General features: G+C 63.4%; 1 protein-coding gene across 4 annotated transcripts; it reads right to left on the bottom strand.

The window, feature by feature from the left end:
* Position 1: 1 nt before the first annotated feature.
* Positions 2–15,772, bottom strand: ADGRE5 (adhesion G protein-coupled receptor E5). 4 transcript variants are annotated; one of them, XM_087425320.1, is made up of 20 exons: positions 15,514–15,772; positions 12,782–12,832; positions 12,430–12,564; positions 11,016–11,171; positions 7,670–7,801; positions 6,515–6,661; positions 5,904–6,050; positions 5,773–5,816; positions 5,563–5,646; positions 4,381–4,555; positions 4,199–4,306; positions 3,773–3,996; positions 3,035–3,211; positions 2,151–2,342; positions 1,483–1,709; positions 1,317–1,383; positions 1,123–1,214; positions 882–1,050; positions 717–812; positions 2–635 (listed from the first exon to the last, which is right to left on the bottom strand). In XM_087425320.1, the coding sequence occupies exons 1-20, from the start codon at positions 15,551–15,553 to the stop codon at positions 606–608; spliced, it is 2,493 nt and encodes an 830-aa protein (XP_087281446.1). In that variant the 5' UTR covers positions 15,554–15,772; the 3' UTR covers positions 2–605. The 4 variants fall into 4 exon arrangements, with proteins under 4 accessions (XP_087281446.1, XP_087281445.1, XP_087281447.1 ...); XM_087425319.1 differs by having other exon boundaries at positions 3,035–3,214; positions 15,514–15,770; XM_087425321.1 differs by lacking the exon at positions 6,515–6,661 and having other exon boundaries at positions 3,035–3,214; positions 15,514–15,768.
* Positions 15,773–17,194: the final 1,422 nt, after the last annotated feature.

Raw genomic sequence — 17,194 nt, forward strand, 5'->3', positions numbered from 1 at the left:
CTGTGTATCAGTGATGTTTAATTTTGTGTCAACATTGAAAGGTCTATACAGATAAAAAAGATCACACAACATCCACAGCCTTCAAAACAGGGAGAACCCGCCGCCCCGGAGCAGACGGGCCTCTGTACCGTGAGCCTCAGGCAGTGGGGCTGGGAGGGACCCTGCCCTCCTCCCACCCCTGACCCCAGTCTTAGCTTAAGAGAGAAGTGGAGCCCCGGCACCCTGGCCTCTTGTTCTGTAGCAAAGACAGATGAGGGCAAGGGCCAGGCCGGGCATAGGAGCCCGTGGTCTGTTGGGGCCTTGTGACCCAGGGCGGGGGCTGCAGCCCTGGGCCAGCTCCCAGCCCACCCCGAGTCCAGGCCGGTCAGGGTGGAGCAGAGAGGCAGCCAGAAGCAGCCCAGGGGGTCTGACTCTGCACCCTGGCTGAGCGATGTGGGGTTCAGTCCTGACGGCAACTGTTGACCTCCTCGGTGGGGCACACGGGGGCCGAGGCGGGAGAGTGGAGAGCAGAGTGGTGGGAGAGGAGGAAACAGTCTTCAGCATGTGCAAAAGCTGCGGACGCCACAGCTGCTGGCCTGGCTTGAAGCGCTGTGTCCTGCACCCTGTCACATGCCGGACTCTGAGGGCCTGAGGGCCTGGAGAGAGAGGAGCCGCATGAGGCTGGAGCCCGGCCCAGCGGCTTCTGGCCCGCCCCCTGGCCCAGGCTGGGCCCTTACCCGAGTCTGATTGTGGCTGGAGCCGGATGTGGAGGTGAACTCCGAGTACTTGTTCCTGGCGACCATACAGGCCCACTTGCGGTACTCCTCCCTCACCTGTGGGCAGGACGTGTCAGGAAGGGAGGGCGGGGGTGGGGGAGGTGGGGGGGGCAGGGGCGCACCCACCTTCCTGTTGAGCAGGCAGTACAGCACGAAGAGGAAGAGGCCCTGCAGGCAGTTGAGGATGGAGAAGGCGTAGGTGAGCAGCCGGTGCTGCGGGTCGAAGAGGAACAGGCCGGAGACCCAGGTGCAGCCCAGCACCAAGAGCTGCGCGATGGCCGTGATGGTCAGCACCCTGGGGGAGGAGGGCAGTGGCAGCGGGGCCCCTCACACCCGTCTCCCCGCCCCCTCCCGGCCCTGCACTCACCTGGCCTTCTTGAGTTTCTTCACGTCTGGGTTGATCTCAGAAAACTTGCGCGCGAGCTTCCAGACAGTAATCACAAAGATGACAGCATTGCACTGGGCGGGGCACAGAATTGAGATTAGGGGGTCCTTGGGCCCGCAGGCAGAGAGCTGGCCTCGTGGGGCTCAGGCTGCGGGCGTGGGGGGTGGGGCGGTTACCAGGACGATGAAGATCACGGGTCCCAGGAAGCTCCAGAGGAAGCCGTCGGCCCGGTCCAGCCAGCAGCTGGGCGAGAGGGGGGGCTCTGGTCAGCGCCCTCGGCCCGGAAGGGCGGGGGTGGGGCACCGCGGCCCCCGCCCCCCCGCGACCCCCCCGCGCACTCACTAGAGGCGGTAGCCGTAGCTCTGGGTCTTGACGGCCGCCGAGACGCCCACGATGAGCAGGGGCACGCCGTAGCCGATGAGGCAGAGCCAGCGCTTGCGCAGGCCCTGGCCCTGGAACACGCGCACCACCAGGAGGTAGAGCTCCAGGCCCTCGAGGCTCATCCAGCAGAAGGCGGCCAGGAAGAAGTAGTGCAGCAGCCCGGCCACCAGGCGGCAGCGCAGCCCCACCTGCGGGGCGGGGCGGGCCACGTCAGCGCGGGGCGGGCCGGGCCGCCGGAGCCCGGGGTGGGCGTGGCCAGTCAGCGCGGGGCGGGCCGGGCCGCCGGAGCCCGGGGTGGGCGTGGCCAGTCAGCGCGGGGCGGGGCGGGGCGGGGCCGGGCCGCCGGAGCCCGGGGTGGGCGTGGCCAGTCAGCGCGGGGCGGGCCGGGCCGCCGGAGCCCGGGTGGGCGTGGCCAGTCAGCGCGGGGCGGGGCCGGGCCGCCGGAGCCCGGGGTGGGCGTGGCCAGTCAGCGCGGGGCGGGCCGGGCCGCCGGAGCCCGGGGTCGGCGTGGCCAGTCAGCGCGGGGCGGGGCCGCGCCGCCGGAGCCCGGGGTGGGCGGGGCTACCCCGGCGGGGCCTCGCTGCCCAGCGCGCGGGGGAGGGTGGGACCGTCCACGGGCCGGGCCTCACCTCGCGGCCTTCGTTGTCGATGCCCGCCAGGAAGATGGCGGAGCCCACGAAGAGGCAGATGCAGAGGTGCAGGTGCAGGGTGGTGCGCGAGCCCTGGATGGGCCGCACCAGCAGGAAGGTGAGAATGCACAGCAGCAGGCAGACCAGCGACAGCGACAGCCCCACCTGGGTGATCAGGGCCAGCGGCCGGTCCTAGATGCAGGGCGGGCGGGCTCCGTCAGCGCGCTGAGGCCTTCCTTCCTGCCCTCCTTGTGGGCCCCACCGCCCAGACTCACCGGGAACCTGGCCGCCCCACCTCCTCTGCCTGCAACCTGTGAGCAAGCCTGCTGAGTCTCATTCTGACTCACCCCCGGGGGGCGCAGCAGGGATCCCGGTGCTCTCATGGCTCCCTGGCCGCCGCCTGACCCGCCTCCCCACGACACACCCAGACTGCCCTCCCCAGAACGTCCCCAGTGAAGCCTCCAGGGCCACATCCCTCTTCTCCAACACTACCCTCTGACTTGGTCTCCCGCCCCTCCCACACCTATCAGCTCACCAAATCCCACACTTGGGTACTTCCTAGGCCTTTGGCGGGGACCACCAGCCTCCCCCCTCTGCCTGGCCAGGTCCAGGTAGCCACATGGCCTGGCGCATCTACGGCTCCCCCGAGGCCACACACAGAAAGCTGTGCTCCCCCGGGAGCATTTGGCGATACTGCGCTGGCAGTGCCAGCCTCACTCTTCAGGTGCTGGTCATGGCAGGGTGTGGGGGTCCCGGGGGAGGGGCTGCGCTGTGAGGCATGGGCCACCTGCCTGGTACAACCACCCAGAACCAGTCGGGCCGCACACCTGTGTCGCCTCCGCAGCCCTGCCCCCGTGGCCCTTCAGGGGGGCCCGGGCCCTCACCTGCACGTCGTAGTGGGCCATGAGGATGGCAAAGCTGCTCAGGTGGCTGCACTGGCAGGTGGTGCTGTTGTTCCCGCTGCCCAGCGTCCGGCAGCCCGTGGTGGCCCAGTGCCCGCTCCTGTTGGCAGCACGCTTCCAGAAGGCACAGATCAGCTCCTCCTGTGGCCCGGGCGTCTCCTGCTGTGGGCAGGTGGGGGTGGTCGCACAGGTTAGCCTGGAGCCCACCCTTGGGTCCTGGGCTCGGGCTGAGCCTGAGGAGAGCTGCTCTTCATTAGCCAATTACCTACTCAGCACCTACTGTGCGTGCCGGGCCGGGGGACACAGCAGTGACCAGTCCCTGCCCTTGTGGGGCTGACATGCTCGCGGGGGAGACAGAGGGTAAATGATAGACTTAATAAATCAGCAAACTAGATAGTGCGTTAGAAGGTGTTAAGCGCTATTAAAAAAAAAAATAGAGAAACAGCGCAGGGGAAAGGAGAGGCATGGTTACAGGTTGTGATCTTAAATAAGGAGCTCCGGGGAGGCCTAAAAGAGAAGGTGACATTTGAATAGATTGGAAACTGGTAAAGGACTGAGTCACGTGAGGGAAAGGTGTCCCAGGCAGAGGGCATAGCAAGTGCAAAGGCCCTGAGGTTTGAGTAAGGAGCACAGTGGGCAGAGGTGGCTGCAGAGGGACCACCGTGGCGTTGGCTACGGGATGAGCAGTGGGGCTGATCCCCTCCCCACCCAAGGACTCACAGGGTGGGAGAAGGCAAAGGTGACGGGGGTGTCGAGTGCCGTCGTGTTGGTGTTGCTCAGAAAGGCTGAGTTCACGGCCGAGAGGAGCCTGAGCTGGGCGCCCTTGACCGGACGTTCATAGGTCTCTTCCAGCTCAGCTTTCTTCTCGGGGTCCAGCTCCAGGGAGGCATCGGCCAGCAGTTTCTGCATGTTCGGGTTGGAGAGGAGGCCCGCCATGGTGGGGCCTGGGGGGACAGACACACTGGCTGCCGTCTGCCCTCCGTCCTCCCTGAGAGGTCTAATGCAGGCTCGCCTGTCCACTCTGATGCCTGGAGGCCCTCGCAAGGGATCGGTTTCCAGGTGTCACATACTCTGAACCCCACCCCTAGACACGTCCCAGCCCCGCTCCCTCTCCCAGGGGCGCCCCCTCTGCACCCCTGCCTTTACCCGACTCCTCAGGTCCAGCGGTCACGGCCCAGTTCAGCAGCATCCTTGCGTGGCTCTGGCCTATGGTGACGTTTCCATTCCCCTGGTCCCCGATGACCAGGGACAGCTCTGAGGGGAGATGGGCGGTGACTGGGGGCTCCCGGATGGGCCTGGGGCTGGGGTGGGGCAGGGCGAGGCCTCACCGGTGCCATCAGGGGAACAGTAGGTGAAGGAGCCCGCAGGCATGGCCTTGGCCAGGGTCCTCAGGACGTCTTCAAGGCCCGAGAGCAGGTGGGTGACCGTGTGGTGGCGGTCACACAGGGCCAGGGTCTCCAGGTCCCTGGGGGTGACCAGCTTGTCCACTGACTGGATGAGGTTCTGGGGGCAATGGGTGACAGTTGCTGGGTCATGGCAGCACAGAGGCTGCCTGACCCTGATGTCACCCCCTGCAGGGAACACAGGAGAACCCCCCAGCTGCTGAGGAGCACACGGGAATGTTCGAGACGCCACAGTAGCCGGAGGACATGGGAGGCTGGAGCGTTCGCCTGTGGGCAGGGACTGCAACAATGGCGCTAACGTCTGCCGGGCTCTGCTCTGAGTCTGCACGTCCAGAACAGGCGCCGCAGGCCGCGTGGCCACCGGGCCCCTGGAGTGCAGCTGCTCCGCATCAAGCTGTGCTCGCAGCGTGCAATACACGCCGGATTTCAAACACGTAGGTGAGAAGAATGTGGACTATCTCAGTGATGGTTTTACGATGCTGTGTTGAAATGGTGTCACTTTGGATCTATTGGGTTAAAGGCCACTTTCACATTAATTTCACTTGTTTACTTTTACTTTTTTTAACATAGCTACTGGAAAATTTAAAGTGACGTAAGGGGCGCACGTACTTCTGCCGGCGAAGCGCGTGTACTGGAACTTAGGTCTAACGGGCACGGTGTGCTGGGCACTGATCTTTGAGCCTGGCTTCTGTTAGTTCACTTAAATCTCCACCCCGTCTGTATGGAGCAGGCGCCATTTATGAAGGGAGGACACTGAGGCCCAGAAAGGGGGCGTCACCTGCCTGAAGTCACGCAGCGGGAAGTGGCAGTGAGTGGGGTGTGGTGGGGGGGATCTGAACGCTTGTGGCCCGGCTCCAGACGCAAAATTCTTACGTGCTCCCTTCTGTCCCTCGTGTGTGTGCACGTGCATGCGCGTTTCGGGTGCGTGTTTACGGTGCGTGTTTACGTCTGTGTTGAGGAATGGCTGTAGGTACGGTGTGTGTATATTGTGCAGACGGACACGTGTTTCCCTGAGCAGAGGCCCCTGCTCGGGCTGTCTCCACTCACACTGCAGCATCCCCCACACCTCCCAGGGGACTGTCCTGGGGCCCCAGGTCCTGCCCTCACCTGGATGGTGTCCTGGGCTGAGGCTTGAAGAGACATGAAGTCTCTGCGCAGATCCTCGACTCTCGCAAAGAAGCGGGAGAGACGCTGAGGAGAGGGGAGATGAGAGGGTCAGGGAAGCTCGAGGGTGGGTGGGGAGTTTGGGGAAAAGGGGGGGGCAGAGTGGGCTGCACAGAGGGATTCCTGCCCCTGGTCCCTGCTGGGGCCACTCACCTGGCTCTCGATTCCAGAGGGTGGAGTCCAGGGGGGGAAGATCTCTGCAGGGGACAGAACAGCGGGTCACTAGGTGTGAGCGTGTCTGTGTGTGCTGGGGGTAGAGTCTGGGGTCGGGTCAGGACAGGTACCTTGGCAGACGGTGTTGTTGGTGCCATTGGGGGACCCAGGAACCGGTGTCCACCCAGGGCGGCAGTGGCACCCGTAGGAGCCCACGGTGTTGATGCAGACAGTGGAGTTGTGACACTGATGCCGCCTGGAGCTGCACTCGTCCTCATCTGGGGACATGAAGATGGGGTCAGGCCAGGTCACAGCCTGGATCAGGCCCCTCTCCTCTCCACGCCCCACCCCTTTCTCCGTGTTTGTGTCCCCTCGCCCCCTTGGCGGGAGGTGATGCCACCTGGTGAGGGCACACCCCTGAGTGGGGGACCTGAGGTTATGGGAGGTGCAGAGGTGACGCAGCAGCAGGTGAGCCGGGTCAGACGTACAGGTTGTGAAACAGTGAGACACCTTCACCCCACTCAGTGATTAATGCTGCCTGGGGGCCCCGGGAGCCTTCCCCTTGGTACCCCAGCTCCTTCCCCGGGACCCCCAGATCTGTTCACATCTAGTCTCCAAAGGCTTAACGCCTGGCACAGCAGGGCACCCCCCTGCTCAGTCTGCTAGGTTTGTGTGGGTGCCACTGATGTGATCAGATGCTCTGAGTGTGGGTCTCCAGGAGGGCAGCGTCTGAGCTCCGGACCTTCACAGACGGTGGTGTTGGGGCCATCAGGGGACCCAGGAACCGGCTTCCAGCCAGGGCGGCAGCGGCACTCGTAGCCACCCACGACGTTGAGGCAGTGGGTGGAATTGTGGCATGGACTGTGCCCCGAGGTACATTCATTCACGTCTGAGGACAAAGCTGGAGGGTCAGCTCTGCCCGCCTCTCGCTGCCCCCCTCTCGCTGTCCCCCTCTCGCTGCCCCCCCCTCGCTGCCCCCCCTCTCGCTGCCCTCCTCTCGCTGCCCCTCCTCTCACAGCCCCTCCTCTCACTGTCCTCCTCTCTCTCGCTGTCCCCCTCTCTCTCGCTGCCCCTCCTCTCGCTGCCCCCTCTCGCTGCCCCACTTCTGCCCTCCTCTCGCTGCCCCTCCTCTCGCTGCCCCTCCTCTGCCCTCCTCTCGCTGCCCCTCCTCTCGCTGCCCCTCCTCTGCCCTCCTCTCGCTGCCCCCTCGCTGCCCCCTCGCTGCCCCTCCTTTCGCTGCCCCTCCTCTGCCCTCCTCTCGCTGCCCCTCCTCTCACTGCCCCTCCTCTGCCCTCCTGTCGCTGCCCCTCCTCTCGCTGCCCCCCTCTCTCTCGCTGCCCTCCTCTCGCTGCCCTCCTCTCCCTGCCCCTCCTCTGCCCTCCTCTCGCTGCCCGGCACTAAGGACCACACGGTATTACACGTGCCACCACCTGGCGACCTTCAGCTGCACCCTCAAAGCACTTTATGGTGGCCTCCCCACAGCATCGGTGTGGCCAGGACCATGGTCCCAGTTTACAGGAGACAAAACCACGAGAGAAACTGAGTCATGGGGGCTGGACTTCCTGACTGTGGACTCTTGCCTGCTCCCTCCCCGGCCACGGTCCAGGTTCCCCTTCTGGAAAGTGGAAGTTACACCTCCCTCTGCTCCCACGTGACAGATGAGGAAAGGGCGAGGTCTGGGGGCTGCTCACAGGGGGAGGGCCACCACAAGGGATCCCCAGGCCCAGAGGCCCTGCCACCTCCCTGCTCTGTGGTGGGACCTTTCTGGGAGGCGAGCCCTGGGCAGGGTCTCGGCAGGCCCTTGCTGTTCCAGGAACCTGAGGATCCTCTCCCTCCTCCTCGGGCTGCAGGACCAGCCTTGGCTCCGGTCCAGGCTGTGTCTTCCCGGGGCCTCTACCTGTGCACAGCTTCGGATCCGTCAGGTTGAGCTCCAAGCCGGGCGGGCACCTGCAGGTGTAGCTGCCCTGGGTGTTGATGCAGATGCTGCGGCCTTTACAGATTCTGGGTTTCTGCTGACATTCGTCCACGTCTGCAAGGGGAAGAGAGGGTGACGGACGCCTGCAGCTGCGGGCAGCCTTCGGGGCTGAGAGTCTGGCATGTTTCCTAGCAGAGAAGCATCTGGAAGGGGCCACTGTCTCTTCCCGGGTGAGTGGGTGCCTTTTCTTATTCACATGGAGGCCTGTGGGTGCATGTGGTGGCCTAGACGCTCTGTTGTCCAGATGTGGCTGGAAACGGCCTGAGTCTTCCCTGTCTGCCAGCTCCGGCTCCCTCAGCCTCCCTGGGCAGCTCCCAGCTGGGGTGGGCACATCATGGCCACCTGTGTCCCAGCCTGCGCATTTGGACAACAGCCAGGCTGGGCCTTCCTGGGGCCTGAGTGCAGGGGAAATGCTGCATTCCCCGAGCAGGACCAGCTTGGCTCCCAGGGATGGCCTTTGTCCTCATTTCCCAGGATGGCTGCTCGCCCGCTGAGTTCTCCTCAGAATCTCGGTTGTTCTGACGGGACAGTGCTGTCCCATCCACACTAACTCTGAGAATCCAACTCCATAGAGGCGGACCAAGACCCACCCCTGAATGGCCTCTCAAGAAGGAGGCTTTCGGCAGCAGAAGGGAGAATGAAGATGATGCTTGACGTCCAGGGCCACCCAGAGAGAGGGCACCAGGCTGCGTGGCCAGTGGAGGCTGAGGTCCAGCCAGGTGGCCTTGGGGTGGTGAAGGTGCCTTTTTCTGATCCCCATGAAGACACCCTCTGGACTGGCAGGAAGCGGAGAGAATCACATCTGAGCAAGGCCCGTGGTGGGCGAGGGCTGGGTGGCCAGAGAGGGGAGCAGCTGCTGATGGGCGAGGGGTGGCAGATGTTTCATTTTCTCAGCCCTTGGCCTGCCACCAGGGACGCAGACCTGTGGGCCCCGTGGAGTGGGGCCCAGCCTCCATTTTCTCTCGACAAGGGGTACAGATCCACATGGGGCCCGGGTTGACCTCCTCAGGAGAGGGTCGGCCTCGGGCAATGGTTCCTGATGGCGCCTTCTCTTGCCATTTGGTCCAGACGGGAGCCTCTTCTGTTCCCCTGCCTCTCTGAGTGTGAGTGCATGGGGTCCATGTCACCCTGTCAACCCCTGTCAACACAGCTTCCTCCCGGGTCCCGGTCATCCGAGTTGTCCACAGGCCCACGAACTGAAATTATTGTGGAGGGTCAGGGCAGAGATTTGTTCAGAGATTACATGGAGGTTGAGCAGCCAAGAAGCCAACTCACGGCCCGGAGGCGTCTACACCAGGTGTGGTTGTTGACCAGGGACAGGCTGGCCGGGGAAGGTGGGCCCGCCCTCGAGTCTCCCCCTCTCAAGTTTCTGGATGGGGTCCCTGGGTCCATCGTGGCTTGAGGGTGTGAGAGGGCTCCGGGGGTGGCCTCGCCCATGTGGGCCCGCTGGGGGCAGGTCTCAGCTCGGTGGTAACTGACGATGGTGGAGAGGATGGTATTGACTGCACACACCCGCTGAGCTGGTATCTGAATGCCACCCCTCCTTGTCTTATGCAAATAAGATGCCAGGTGGGCAGGGGACCATCCAAAGATCTGGAGGCGACCTCTGGAGGGATCAGAGGGTCGGGAGACCAGTGGGTGCCTAGAGCAGCCTCAGGTGCCTGGAGAAAGTGGGGCGAGGGGCCAGGGAGCGGCCGGGGGCTCCTGCCTGTAGCGGACTCGCTGCCCTGACGCAGGTGGATGTGTCCTGGGTGCGGGAAAGGCTGGAATGAGGTGGGGGTGCATAGACTGCCCAGCTGAGCCCGTCACAGAGCCGCGTCTGCAGGTGGCCGGCCCTGGTCCAAACCAGCAGGTTGCTCTCTCCCTGTCGCCCACCGTGAGGTCTGTCCTTACGCCTGTCCATCCATGTCTCTGCCCAGCGGCAGAGTCCTCTTCTCTCAGCCCTGGCCTGTTTCTAACACACAACACAGCACCTCAATAACCACAACCACCGCTGCCTGTGCTGAGGGCTCAACATAGTGGGCGGGCGGCACCCCCAGCCCAGGCACAGTGAGTGGGATCCATGACCACCATGTGCAGTTGTGCAGGTTGCTCACTGCACAAGGATATCTGGCCAGGGGGTAAGTGGGGGCTGAAAACCAGCTCTCTTTCTGTTTCCCAAGCACACTGCGTTCACCTGGAGACAAGGGGCCTTTTTCCAATTCATGTGAAGACTGTCCGCTGGCCAGGCTACATGGATGGGGCACAACATCCACCCACAAGGGGGCCTCTCTGGACCCACAGCGCCGTGGGCTGCTGGGCTGCACGAAGGTGCAGGTCCCCCTTCCCTCCCACCGGGGAGGCTCTCTGCCCTCTGCCTGCACAGGGCACACAGGGCAGGAGGGAAGGGACTAGGACGAGGCCGTGGGCTCCCTTCTCTCCGCAGCAGGGCGGGCCTCTGGACCCTCCTCAGAGCCCTTGCCTCCTCCTCACCTCCCACCTTCACTCCCCCCCCTCCCCACTCTCTGGTTCTGCTCTAATCCCCTCTCTCTGGATGGGTCCCGGCTCCCGCCCCCCACTGCGGGCCCCACCCGCCCCTGTGGATGCCCGAGGCCCCTTCCCCCAGAATAGGAGCAGAGCTGGTGATGCGTGGAGGCGCGGCCCCTCATGGGCCTGAGCGGTGGGACGTGACTGCAGTGGGGGCTGGACGGGGCAGCTGCTCTCCGAGCGCCCCCCGGGGCACGGCCCTGGATCCCCATCCTGGAGAGGGGGCGTCAGATCATGATGACTATAATTGTAAACCCAGCAACCATCGCTGTTGAGTGCTGTGCGACCTCACAGACCTTCCCAGCACTTCCACGAGGTCCCCACCACTGTGCCCTCCCGTTTACAGGTGGGTAGACTGAGGCACAGAGGGGCGAGGTGACGTGCCCAAGGCACACAGTTAACAAAAGGCAGAGCGACTTTTATCTGTGAAAGACAGGAGCTCTTTTTTTTTAAGAAAACACAAAATCACAATAAGATTATCACATCTCACACGTCAACAGTGATTTCTGAATAAGCACCTGGCGAGTGTCCCCTCAGCTGTGGGGTGGCAAAGCCAGGACCCAGGCCCTTGGGTCTCATGCTGCACTGCCTCTCTGTGCGGGTGGGGCAGGCGCAGGGACACCTGTCCCCACTCAGACCTGGGCTGCACCTGTACCCCGGGCTGCCCCGGACGCTGCAGGAGAGGCTCAGGGGGCCCCAAGCCTCATGCACGAGGACTTGGAACACGAGGGGTGGTTCTTACCTTGACACGTGTTCTCACTCTCGTTCCTGAACATTCTTCCTCCAGAAACAAGCTCGTATCCTGGGCTGCATGTGCAGTAGTAGCTCCCTTCCGTGTTCTGGCAGTCTGCGAATTTCCCACAGGACACTGCCGAGGGTGGTCCACACTCGTTGATGTCTGGAACACAACAGGAAAAAGGGTCACCTCCAAAAGGTGTGAGTTCCCTCAGGGCAGAGACCCTGGTCCCCTACCTGACTCCCCAGCGTGGGGCCTGATGCTTAATCAGTGTCTTTTTGGAAAACATTAGACTCTCAGGCAACACTGCTGAGGCTGGGCCATGGCTGGAGCAAACCATTCCTGAAGCCCACTGCGATATTGTGATTTATAAGAAATATGTATTTGGTCATTCAGAAGACCAAAATATATTTCTTATATATATTTGGTGTTCATCCACAGTTCCTGGCTCACAGTTCCCAAAACCCTTGGAATTTCCTAAGTGTTGAGAGTGATAACATTGACTTCTGTTATGTTAATGAGGTAACTTCTGGAAAGCACCTAAGGATGGGGGCTGGTTGCCAGTGGAGCAACGAGATTAGAGGGTTGGAACTTTCAGACCCTCCACACGCATCTCGAGGGAGGGAGAGGGGCTGAGGTTGAATCAATTGCCAATGGCCAATGATTTAATCAATCATGCCTATGTCGTGAAGCCCCCATAAAAACCCTAAAGGATGGTGACCAGAGAGTCTCCAGGCTGGTGAACACGTGGGGGTGCCGGAGAGCGGCGCGCCGGGAGAGGACACGGGAGCTCCTCGTCTGTTCCCCACACCTTGCCCTCCGCATCTCTGCCGTCTCGCTGTGCCTGACTTCTATCCTTTCACAACAGACCGGGCATCTGGTGAGCAAAATGTTTCTCCGAGTTCTGTGAGCCACTCTAGCAGATTAATGGAACCCGAGGAGGGGTCTTGGGAACCTCTGATCTATAGCCAGCCGGTCAGCAGTCCAGGTGACAACCTGGCTGACGCTGGGGGGAGGTCTCGTAGGACCGAACCTCCACCTGTGGGATCGGACGCTCTCTCCACGTAGACGGTGTCAGAACTAAGTTGAATCGTGCGACACCCAGCTGGTGCCCCGCAGGTTGCTTGTTGGGCTGGGGAGTCCCCGGATTTGGACAGAGTGGGAAGTGCGGGCGTGGGGGGCGGCGGAAGGTCTGCCCCCCACCCCGGTCTGGAAGGGCACGTGGGGCGCCTCCTCTCTCCAGGAAGCCATGTTGACCCACATCTTCTTTTCACCCTCATCTCTTTCCCTTTCTCTTCTCTGCCCTTGACGATGGTCCCCAGGACAAAGGCTGAGGCCCCGGCCCCCAGCCACGTCCCCCACGGGCACTGGGCTGTGCCCGACAATCTGCACGTGCCCCCTCCACCCCCACCCTCTGTACCGTCGCAGCTCTCCGCGGGGCTGGTGATGATCTCCCCAGACAAGGAACTGAATCCCGGATCGCAGCGACAGGTGGTGGCACTGACGCACGTGGAGTTCCGAGGGCACCAGCGAGCACAGGCTGTGGGGGCAGAGGCTGTGGGCACGGAGACCACGGTCAGAGGGTGAGGGCTGAGCCAGGCGCTGGGGAGCGGGGCAGGGTCATCTCCGGGGGAGGGGTGCTGGGGAGGGGCGGCCCTGAGCGTCCCCCTGCAACAGGCCTCTCTCCTGCCTGGGCTGAGGGGTGCGGGTGGGGGTTCAGGGCCCCTTCCCCAGGCTCTGGCTGTGGACTCAGTTGGTCCCAGCAGACTTACCTGTGCAGGTCTGGAATCCAGCTTCCCACAGAGTCAGCAAGACACACAGCACTGGAACAGAGACGGAGGGTCAGGGTGGACCCCAGAGCAGGGACAGGTTGTCGGAGGCCTGAGGGCGACGCTCTGAGGGAAGGGGGCTGCTGACCCCTCCCAGGCTTGGGCTCTGTCCGTTGCTCAGGGAGAGAGTGAGCAGGGGGTACCTTCCTGGGCTCTGACGCCCACGGCCAGAGGGTCAGCCCCCATCGCCTGGGGGCCAGTTTCAGGAACTGAGGATGGGGAAGGGGCCCGGCCGGCGGGGGCCTGGGCTCCTGCTGGCCTGCGGGCAGCAGCTCGGTAAACGGACTGGAGTGTGGCGGCCCGGTCAACCCCGGCCTTGGTCAGGTCACCCCACCCCGCAGGGCCTCACTTTCCCCTTCTGGAGAGTGGAGGAAACCACCTCCTAGAGCTGAGTGTGAGCGAAGCAAGCAGATACGCCCGGGCGTGGCGGTGTGCACCTCCATCGTCATCTCTGCGTACAGACGGAGGGCTGGGACCAGGGCTTCTCCCGGATCCCCGTGAAGCTACGACATTCCAGCCCCAAACCCTGCCTGGGGGACACAGGTGCATGCACACCGCACCCACGTGTCAGCCCCGACGACTGGCCTGGGGCCCAGCGGTGACACTTCACTCCGGGCTCCCCGCACAGGAAGACACTGTGGGCTCTTGGGGTGATGCCGAACGGGCCCTCCTCCCCTGCTGTTCCTGCCACTCTGGGGCACCCCACTCCCGGGCATGTCTGGGGGTCCTCCTCAAGTCCCAGGGGCTTTAGAGGTCTTCCTGCCGCTCACCAGAGAGAGACAGAGAAGGAGACAGAGGTGGAGAGAGAACAAAGAGACATGAGAGACAGAACCACAGAGAGATGGAGAGAGAGACAGAGAGAGAGAGAAGCTAAGACAGCGAGAGAGAGAGATGGGCAGAGACATAGGGAACCCATAGAGAGAGGGAGCCAGACGGCAGAGAGGGGACAGAGAGACAGAGAGGGAGATGAGAGAGAAACAGACAGAAGGGTGGATGGAGACAGAGGGGGAGGGCGGAGGGAGGGGCTTCGGCAGCAGGTGGGGGCCGGCTGTGGGGAGGGCTTAGGGAGGCGTCCCGTCAGTCCCTGCCCATCTGGGCATCTGGGGAGGCAGCGCAGACCCTAAGAATCCGGGGAGACCCAAACAGGGGCCGTGGGCAGCGGGCAGGAGTCACTTCCTGGGCCAGGGGAGGATGACTCAGGCCCGCCGCCCCTGGAGGGACTCCCAGGGGAATTCTGAGGTCGGCGGTCATTGTGAGCCTGGCCCGAGGGGCTGTGGGGGTGCAGACTGGAGGGTGCCCTGACCTCTCGGCGCCTATGTCCAAACTTGACATCCCACAGGCTGCTGGAGGGCAGAGAGCCCCTCCCTCCCAGAGGCCCTCCCCACTGGTAAACTGAGGCTGGAATGCCCTGGCCCTCCCTCATCTGAGGAGTCCTCTCTTCCTCCTCTCCGGCCGCAGGGCTTGGCCAGTTCCCCCCTTGGCCAAGACCCACTTCCTCTTTGTGGGACAGACCACAGAATGACCTTCCCTGGCAGGATGGGCCTGGGCTGACCGGTCCCCAGACCCCGCACGGGAGGGGCCTCCTTTGCACCCTGTCCCCTCCGCCTGGGCTGGGCACTCCTTTCCCCCCCGGCCGCGGCCGCGGGCCGGGCCTTCTCATCCAGGGCCAGGAAGTAGGCCAAACAGGAGCTGGCAGGGAGCTGCTGCTCTGCGCTCCGGGTCCATCTGGTCACATCCTCCAGCCAAGCCTGGGCAGTGAGGGACCCTGCGGCAGGGCGGGGCGGCCACGTTCTCCTTCCTCCTCCTGCTAAGGACCCCCCAGCCCATCCCTCAGACCCGCCAGGGAAAGAATAATAATAACAACAACGCTGTTCACTTAATTCTTACTGTGAACCAGAAATGGTTTGTGTACAAACTCACTCAACCGTTAACACCATCCTAGAAAGTGGGTCTGGCCCCATTTCGCAGGTGTGGAAGGTGAGGCTCAGAGGCCCAGAGGCCTGGCCCGGGACACGCCCCCCCATCAGGTGTGCCCCACCGGCCTCCTCCCGTCTCTCGCCCCCTGGGGTAGGGTTGGGGGGCGCTGGGCTCGGGCCCCACCGGGGCGGCACAGGGACCCGTGCCCGTGGCCGGGGAAGCTCCCCAAACGTCATTTCTTCACTCTTTGTTGCCCGGTTGCTCCAGCAACAGGCGCCCGAGAACCGTTAGGGCCGCCCTGGGCGGGGCGGGGAGGAGGCCCGGGGAAGTCGGCAAAAGTCAGGTTCAAGGGCGAGGCCGTGAGTCCCTTCAGCGCAGGGCCGAGGCCCCGCTGGGTCTGGGGGCCGCCCCTGCCGGCGAGCCGGCGGCCGCGCGGGGTGCGCCCCGCGGGAGGGTCCCGGCACCGCGTCCAGGTGAAGAGCAGCTGCCTGCGGGACGGGCGCTCACTTTTGCCCCCCGCCTCCCCGTGCCTCAGTTTCCCCTCTTTCGGAGCAGCCCTCCAGTGGGGAGCTCAGGGACCCTCTGGGAGGGAGCGCAGGCTCTTAGAGCGCCCGGGGTGCGCGCCGGGGCGTGGGGGGCCCGCCCGGCCATGTGCCTCCCCCACCGCGCCCCGGAGCCGCCAGCCGACCTCCCGTTTCTCCAGCGAAGAGGGGCAGCCGTGCCGAGGGCTGCTGCCCGGGGGCCCCCAGAGTTCTCACCGTGCGGGACGCGCAGGGCGCCGCGGCGCGGGCGCGCCATGGCCGGAGCGGCGGGCGGGGCAGCGGAGGCTGGGCAGGGCGTCCCGTCTCCCGGCTGGGCGGCTGTGCGGCGCCCCGAGGCCGCGGGCCTTTATGGAGGGAGGGGGGACAGGCGCGGCCCAGGGCCCTCCCCGGAACTGGCGGGGCAGCTGGGAGCCAACAGGAAAGTGCAATAAAAACACAGACCCAGGGGCGCTGCGCGCACACGCGCACACACACGCAGCACCAAAGTGCAACCTGCTCTCAAATCCTCTGCGCGCGGTCCCACCGTTTGCGCGTCTGAAAATCCGTCTGGCCCTGGGCGCAGGGGCGTGTCCAGGGGAAGGTGGGGCCGTGACGGCCGGCTGGGGGAGTCTTGCCCAGGGCCCGCTTGGCTCTTCTGTGGGGGTGTTTAGATGGGGGGACCGCGTCAGTCAGAAACAGCCCAGGGCTCCCACGTTGGGGACCACCCTGCGCTCTCTGCCTGGCATGCCCGTCTCCAGCGCCAGCTCGTGAGCTGACGGTACCTCCCCGCCCCCGTTCCTCGTTCAGACGAGGAAACTGAGGCACAGAGAGGCCAGAGTCCAAACAGGAGCCGAGGGAGAGCGGGGCCCTTCATGGACGCCGCCCCGGCGCCGGGGAGAGACCGCAGGGCCGCGGCCGCTGTGCCCCAGAGCTGGTCCCTCTGGTCCCGCGTTCCCTGGGTGGGAAACATATTTCAGGAGCCCGTGGACACTTCATAAATCAACGGAGAATCATATGAGAGCAGAGCTGTTTCCTTTTCAAAGAAGTCACATGACTGGCCATCGAATAATTTTCGAAAACACTGGTATTTATGCAGTGCTTAATCTGAGCCAGGCCCGATTCTTCTAGAATTATCTATTTATCTATTTTAACCCATTTACTCTGCAAATCCCCCGCCAGGCAGGCACCTTACAGAGGGGGAAAGTGAGGCACAGCTAACCAGCGGCTGAGCAGACGTCCCCAGGCACCCAGCCCCGTCCCCAGGCCTGCGAGAGCCTGGGGTCTGGAGAACATCTCTACAGGGAGCTAATGTGTCTTTAACACCTTGGTGGCCCCAGGTTTATCCAGCTAAAATCCATAGTTTTGTGTTCTCTGTGTTATTAATTATTTTTAAGTTTACAGACTATTTGGGGCAACGAGAAGGGTTTTCCAGTTAGGACATCAATGTAAAGCTTTCCTTTTAAATGAATGGATTCAAGGATGCATAAGTGTAGAAAATTAAAAAAAAAAATTAGGTACATAATAGTTCGAAGGGGAAAGATTGTGGTCATGGAAAAAAAAGGTCACCAGTGGCTGAAGGCAGAGCAGCATTATCCCAGGGATGGTGAGCCCGCCCACTCCAGGAATTAACCCCTTCCTGCCCACTGCCGTCCCCTTGCGCGGGACAGGACATGGGAAGGGGTCCCACCAGGGCACCCGAGGGCCTGGGGAGGGGAGTGGACACGGGGGAGGCTGGGAGGGCAGCGGGCCAGACCAGATCCCCAGTGGATTTTGACTTTTTTCCCAGAAAGCTGGAAACCCCAGGGCTGGAGGTCCCCTCCCCACAGGCCCACAGGTCAGGAACCGGTGCCTGGGGAAGCTGGGGGCGGGGGTTCCAGCCTGGGGAGGCCTCGTCCTCGCGATCATCAGTTCTTTTGCC

The sequence above is a fragment of the Ceratotherium simum genome, chromosome 39 (assembly GCF_057802395.1).
Source record: "Ceratotherium simum simum isolate JZ-2026a chromosome 39, ASM5780239v1, whole genome shotgun sequence".
Taxonomy (NCBI): domain Eukaryota; kingdom Metazoa; phylum Chordata; class Mammalia; order Perissodactyla; family Rhinocerotidae; genus Ceratotherium; species Ceratotherium simum.

Bases quoted from the DNA above. Each gene is read 5' to 3' on its own strand.
- ADGRE5 (XM_087425319.1), bottom strand. From the start codon at position 15,553: ATGGCGCGCCCGCGCCGCGGCGCCCTGCGCGTCCCGCACG. The intron at 5,817-5,903 runs GTACCTGTCCTG...TGTCCCCTGCAG, and splicing joins CAACAACACCGTCTGCCAAG to AGATCTTCCCCCCCTGGACT. The intron at 1,384-1,482 runs GTGAGTGCGCGG...CCTCTCGCCCAG, and splicing joins AGCTACGGCTACCGCCTCTA to CTGCTGGCTGGACCGGGCCG.